Genomic DNA, 7,053 nt, shown 5'->3' on the forward strand with positions numbered 1-7,053 from the left:
TCAAAAGAACAGTCAGAAACACACCCACGCAGCCTGTGAACATCTGTAGGTATAAAGAGTTTTCTTAAAACTAGTGCCTAATCTTTGGAAAATTTAAAATAACCTTGTATTTCAATATCCTAAAAAAATATATTTGTACATAGTTCTGCGTGTCTAGCCTTGTGCAGTAATGTGAAAAAGAAAATGAATTTGTTGAAGCCCATTGTTCTCGCCATTTTTAAATCCATGTGTAAGGACAAGAAAGACATTGTGGACAAAACAGGACACCCCCCCCATAATCTTTAGTTACAATATTATAGTTAGTTAAATGGTCTGATTGTTCAAATATGTATTTTCTTTGATTGTGGTAAAATAATGTGTGCACCAGTCTCCAAAAATGACATAGTGCAGGAAGGGTAGTTATTCCTCCGTTACACCACAAGAGGGAGTATCCCCTAAAATGAGCAGCTTTAGCGGGAGTAATAAGAGTTGTGTGAGACTGCAAAAGTGTGTAACGTTGTGCTATGTTAATGTATATATTTGCAGGTAAGCAGATACAAGATGGTAAATAACTTAAAATGTATCTACAGATGAGTACACGGGGTTGCAGAGAATGTGGGAAAGTTGGCCGTTAATCCGCACTATGTCATTAGTATATAAGTTATTGGTAGCGATGTGAATTAGCCGTGACGCTAACGATTAGCAGCTTGATCTAATTCATTAGTTTGTGCGGAAACCTCGTGGCGCTTTTGTGGATTTATACCTGTACCGGGCTGTAATCACAGCAGATATAGACTGGTGGATCACACTATCTTTTGTTTATGTTTATTTCATTGTTGCACTGTAAGAAATATTAGTGATTTGAGTTTAAAGACTACCCATAAGGCAGTGCGCCTATAAAAGTTGTGTGAGACTGCAAAAGTGTGTAACTTTGTGCTATGTTAATGTATATATTTGCAGATGCAGTAAAGGCAAACTCACAAAGCCACACTGGTTTCAATTCATTTTAATCCAAGTGTGCAACACATGCTTTCTCCACTTTTGGTCTTTTAAGCTAAGAATTAACATATTTCAGTCGATAAATCAATTGAAGTTCAGTTCGATTCTCAGTCTTGTATATTTGGAAAAATGTATGCATCTGTCATCCAGTTTGCAGCAATCAGGAAGTATAGATTACTATCACCATTTCCTCTTTCTGACTTGTGAAACTGCAGTGTATAACACAGAGGTTTTCTCTGTCTTTGTGGTGTTATAGTAAATAACCACACATACACTGTGAATGTGAACTATTCTCTTGAACATTAACAAACATATACACCCATATAGTTGGATCTTTATGTCAGAAGTGCAGTGCAGCATAAGAGACCCCTCAGTACGATGTCTGACCTCATCTGTTATACCAATACAAAGCTAGCATAATGTTTCCTCTTCACATGATTTCATTTATTTCTATAGGTGGACAAGGAAAATGAGTTAGATGATGAAACTGCCTAAGAGCTACATAGACAAGGATAGATAAAGAACTTACGTCCATGTTTTTAAGAACACAGTCCTCTATAGTTGAGTGTTTACCATTTACTGGGAGCAATTTAACTTTTGTCAACATGCAAGCAAAGGTTTTTGAGTTTGGGCCGGAGCTCCAACACCACTTTCAAACCTACAGCCAACTTATAGTCACCATTTAACCTAACATGCATGTTTTGGGACTGTGAGAGGAAGCCGGATAACCTCAAAAGAAGACATGATGAGACACTATGAGCCAGTCAGTGGAGGTTTAGAACCCAGGATCTTCATGCGAGGTGACAGCGCCAACTATAGTGCATGCAGAAAGTATTCACAGTGCTTTATGTGGTCCACATTTTCTTATGTTACAGCCTTATTCCAAAATAGATTAAATTCATTTTTTACCTCAGACATCTACACAGAATATCCCTTAATGACAAAGCGAAAAAGGTTTGTTTGAAATTCTTGCAAATTTATTTAAAAAACACACAAACAAGCAAAAGGGAAAATATGTACTTGAGTATTCTATTAGTACTGTATTAATATAGGGTCCTCTAAAAAAATCGAAATTATCTCCATTTATGGAGCTAATAAAATTTGCTCTTTGTCATCTCTGTCTGGGTCCTTTGCTGAACAAATTTTAAGCCAACAACTACAGCTAAACAATGAACTACAGCTAAACAATGAATGTATGTATAACCTCTGACCTGTGATGTTCTCTGGGAAGCATGTGCAGTTTACAACTGTCATACATACATTATACATGCATGCACACAAAAACAAACACATATTTTATACATACATATATTCTCATTTATCCATATGTTTGTATAATGAAATATAAACAGTGAGTAGCACAACAGTTTATTGCTGTTACAATCCAACATATCATCTTGGTTTCTCTCTTAAACTAATCTGAAATCTTAACATCTGTTGATTTTAAGAGTAGTAAATGCAGTATCTAACATTAAAATTTAAAAAATAGTATTCATTCTACATTTAAATTTAAGATTTTAAACTATGACTAAAATGAAACTACAGGTTTGCGAAGAAAAGGTTTGTAGCTGGAAGAAAAAAGGCAGCAGTGTGACCATTGCACCACCTTGCCACCCATCATTTTAATAGAATGAGTCCAAATATTCAAATCTCAGTTGTCATATAACTTTTTTTAAAGACAGATTCAATACATGAATTACCACTTTCGATGATGATCTATGACAGAATCAATCCAGTCTCGTTTGTCAGATATCTTAATGTAACTGTAGAGCTTAAGGCCATCTAGCATTGAGTTACTACTGGCGGACACCACCCCGTATGCTTTTCCATCTTCACAGACTAATGGGCCACCAGAGTCTCCCTGGAAATACAAGAATAGTATGTAGTTATTGCAGCAAATGAACACTATCATTATCATTACTGACCAAACTTTTTTAAGGTATAAAAGCTACTTACCGTGGATGGTCCACTGGCACCCTCAGAGCAGTACTTATTTTCCTTAGCACAAATCTCATTCTCAGTCAGGGTTACATTGACTTCCAGGAGCACATCAGAGTCTTTATTGTTTCCCGTGTTTCCCCAACCAGGAACTACACATGATTTTGGCGCAAATCCATCATCGCGGTCTGCAAGATCAATAGGTTTCACATTCTCGTTGAACACTGCCTTGGTGCTCAACTTCAGGAACAAGGAGAGACAAAAATATTTGTTAAAATATTACAATATTACATATTTCTGACCCTTCCTTTTAATGCCGTTTGTTTTAGTTGAACATTATCTAAAGGTAATAACAAACAATAATAAGAAATTAAATTTGACTTGGAAGAAATAATAAAAATTTGACAACAAACCCCCCAAAATTCTGTTGTTTCTTTTACCTTAAGAAGCATTATATCGTTGCTGAAAAAAACTGGATCATAGTCTTTGTGTGGAAATGCATTGGTCCCAGGCACCAACACATGCTTTACTCCATTCTGGTTGTTGTAATCATGAAGTCCCAAAAAGACTTTGTAGGACCTAAAATGAAATAAGTACAAACACTTTTTGACAGTGTAAAAGAGAAGAGTGCTGGTCTGATGCTAACCAAATTAAAAAAAATCAAAAAATGTTATGAGTACATTCATGAAACCGCCATGAAAACTTTTATCCCAGTCCCTGAGTTTATGAGTAACATAAACCCAGCTTACTGCGATAACAAAATATACTGGACACTTAATTCTTTCTAGGTGAACATAAACTATGTTAAACTTACTTTGCATGGCAGTGGGCAGCAGTCAGCACAAAGTCCTCATTAACGAGGAAGCCATCACAGTGGCTACCTGAGTCGCGCCGCTCCAAAAGCACCATATATGGTTTGCTATGTGGCACAACTTCACGGCCACCAATGATTTCTCCTGTATAAACTAGAAAGAAAAAAGTTATCAGATTCGTCATATCAAAATCTTTAATATGCAGTGCTTCAGTTCTGACTTTGGATATAAGACATACTTAAAACATACTTACCCTGATCTTGAAGAATCAGCACGAATATAAGTACTGCCAGGTTACAGTGGGTAAACATGGTGAGATCAAAGTCAGGGCGAGCTAATAAAGAGCAGTGGGACACTACACTGTCAGATTCAATCTTTAAATGCTTCCTTATCACAGAAAGAGAAGGAGGAGTTTGTGTCATTTGCATATGTGAATGATGTGGCTCTATTCATTAACCATATTCACACAAGATCTCTCACCTACAGAGCCTGATAGGTCATATTTTTATCTGGTATTATAGCTGGTTGTCGCTGTAATTGACGCTATATAAATAAGACTGAATTGAATTCAATTGAATTCAGTTTAATTGAAAACAGTATTAGTGACCAGCACTTCCATTTCACTGGAGGAATGGCTCAAAAACTATCAATGGGCAGGTGCACAACAAACAAGTCCACTAGAGGCCTGTGTGTTTTCAACATACCCAGAGTATCTTTCCATGATCACTTACCGTAATACGGCAATCAGCATAGATAGTTACACAAAGTAGGTTTCCTCTGCATGAAAAGAGTGGCATTGGCAGCATCTGACTAATCACAATAACTGATAAGTGTACTCACAGAAGTTTACTTGACTTTTCAAATGAAGATTTAATTGCGCTATGGAAAAAGATATGAATAGATTAAACAAGCAATACAAATTGAAAGCATCACAGCAGTGAGTGTAAAAGGAACTGCACAGTAGTGTTAAAAGTGTGCATATTGAGTGCTTTTGTCATTATTAATGTAATAGTAATATCTCTGTTCTATTCCTAAAGTTTAGAAAAATGGAAAAAGGTAAAAATACAGATTCGCTGCATTAACAGACTTACCAAAATTACAGCTCTATCATTAAGACAAGGGAAAATCAAATCAATTTAAATATTTTGTTAACTAACTGCTAAAAATTTAAATGGGAGCGTACTATATAACGGCATCTATACAACCCCGAATTTCCAAAAATATCAATGATTACATGTGTCAAGGTCCTGGGTCGGAGCGACCCAGGGTCCCTGAGCAGTTATGAATTATATTATTATCATATGTATTTTGTTATTAGTGTCCCTCGTTCTCCCTGCTTGTAGATATGTGTGTATGTAGGTGTGTGTGTGGCCCTGGCAGGTGATTGGCCACACCTGAAGTCCGTGACACACCTGCAGCTGATCAGGCCTCGTTGGATGAGTTGGATGAGCTACTTGAGAGTGTGGTGGAGCTCTCTCCGACGCGGGATCATTGCGTGACTTCACGTCAGTCTCTCAGCCAGTCAGTACGATTGTTCTTCCGCATTGTGTATGTGTCTTACGGCTGTCTGTTTGTTATCTCCCCAGGAGAAGCGGGGAGACAAGAGGACAGCGAGCACGGGGTGCTCAGACACCAAGGAGAAGGGACACTGACACTGGGAAGAGGACACGTCACGGGAGTCGGGAGTGCACAGAGGATTTACTGTTATTTTCCTTACCACTGTAAATAAACGCACTGCTAAGCACACAGAGCTCCGCGCCTGGGTCCTCCTTTTCCTCACACCCCCACGGTCTGCCACCCAGACCGTGACAACATGAAAAGCTGTGTGAAAAGGACAAAGCTGAAAATCAGTAGTGACCGACTGTGATTTCAGGTGGCAAAGCATTAAGATCAGGCATAATTCTGTTGTGGAAATCATATTGTGAAATACTTCAAGAAATCAAAAGAAAACACTGTTCATAGACAGAAAAAGAGATGCCATTTTTAAATCTGAGTTCCCGCAGTTTTGGGGTTTGTTTGTTTTTTCCTGTTAATGAGCAGCCCGTTCTCACTCCCGAGGCGTAACATGCCGACGTTTTGTCACGTCCCGCGGCGTTCCTGAGGAACGCAAAAGGAGACCTTCGGCGTTCTTATGGTACGCGGCGGGTTATGGCCGAAATCCAGTGCAATGACGCCCCCGCGGTAATAGACGTTCCAGCCCTGTATTCCAGCCCTAAACCTAACCTTATCCCTAGCCCTAACCATAACTTTTTTCCTGACCTTAACCAGGACTTTAATTATGTTAAATAGCGTGTTTCTAAGCGATTTGAAGAAAAAGAGCGAACATGTGTAGATTGAGTACATATGGTTCTCATTTTTCCTCATTTTTCCGAGGTCGTCATTTAGGAACGTGGTGGGTAGCCGAAAACGTAATATGTTGACGATTTGTCACCTAGCCTAAAATGTGAGCTTTGGGAGTGAGAACGTGTTGTAATGAGTCAGTTGAAGTTCACTTTTTTTCTCAGTCTTGCGTAATTTTTCTGTTTTAGTTACACATATTGAAATGTTCTTCTGTAATCTTTTTTTTTTTTTTTGCAGTTATCAGGAAGCATAGATTACTATCACTTTTTCCGCTAACTTGTGAAACTGCAATTTATTACATCCACTCTCTAATCTTCTCTACTCAACGTTGCTCAATGTTTATGGCTTGCTTTACAGCCACAAAGATCTCACTAGACATATGATGTTCTGCTCAAAACCAGTATCGCATGGGTGTTGGTTTATCTCAGTGGTTGAACAGGTGACCACATGCCACAAGGCCAAATGTAGAAACCTACGTTCGCTAGCCAAAGTACATCAACTCATTTTACTTTTGCAGATTTCTGGTTAGAATCTGTTTGTTTGTTTTTTTTATAATGTACCCAAATGCTAACTATGCTAAATCACCTTTATAAGGATATATTTATCCATATTTGTTTTGTGGCTTCTTTTCTTCTTTACATCTCTGCTGTATTAAACCAGTGGCATACAAGACTTCCAGACTTCCAAAAACATTATAGAAAAAATGGCATAAAGCTGTAGGATCTACCAACGTATCTAATTGGAAATTAAAATGTTTTGTTCATTAGAATGAGATTCGTGGCTGACTCTTGCTTGCATGCACATGCAGTTTTGATGTTCTTATACGGTGCTCATATTTAATTTAATTAATTCAGTTTTATACAGACTGAAGTCGTTCCTTAATTTATTTATTGTTTACTGTTCGGTATTTTGAAGGCAAACCTGATGACATGCAATCGGTGTAGGCTGCAATAAGGGGTGCACATGGCTGCAAAAAGCATATCAG

At 37.9% G+C, this 7,053-nt stretch overlaps 1 protein-coding gene across 1 annotated transcript; it reads right to left on the reverse strand.

Annotated features, from left to right (window-relative positions):
* Positions 1 to 1,952: 1,952 nt before the first annotated feature.
* On the reverse strand, positions 1,953 to 4,090 carry LOC102778916 (granzyme B(G,H)-like). Its single transcript, XM_006800394.3, has 5 exons — positions 3,982 to 4,090; positions 3,731 to 3,881; positions 3,357 to 3,495; positions 2,935 to 3,156; positions 1,953 to 2,839 (listed from the first exon to the last, which is right to left on the reverse strand). The coding sequence occupies exons 1-5, from the start codon at positions 4,037 to 4,039 to the stop codon at positions 2,675 to 2,677; spliced, it is 735 nt and encodes a 244-aa protein (XP_006800457.2). The 5' UTR covers positions 4,040 to 4,090; the 3' UTR covers positions 1,953 to 2,674.
* Between the last annotated feature and the right edge of the window lie 2,963 nt (positions 4,091 to 7,053).

This window comes from Neolamprologus brichardi, chromosome 23, assembly GCF_056152115.1.
Source record: "Neolamprologus brichardi isolate AB-2024 chromosome 23, ASM5615211v1, whole genome shotgun sequence".
Lineage (NCBI taxonomy): Eukaryota > Metazoa > Chordata > Actinopteri > Cichliformes > Cichlidae > Neolamprologus > Neolamprologus brichardi.

What these genes read in the sequence shown, in the direction of transcription:
- LOC102778916 (XM_006800394.3), bottom strand. Translation starts at nt 4,039, where the DNA reads ATGTTTACCCACTGTAACCTGGCAGTACTTATATTCGTGCTGATTCTT. An exon ending in GCTGCCCACTGCCATGCAAA is followed by an intron (nt 3,496 to 3,730) that starts GTAAGTTTAACA and finishes ATTTCATTTTAG; the next exon opens with GTCCTACAAAGTCTTTTTGG. An exon ending in GTGCCAGTGGACCATCCACG is followed by an intron (nt 2,840 to 2,934) that starts GTAAGTAGCTTT and finishes TTGTATTTCCAG; the next exon opens with GGAGACTCTGGTGGCCCATT.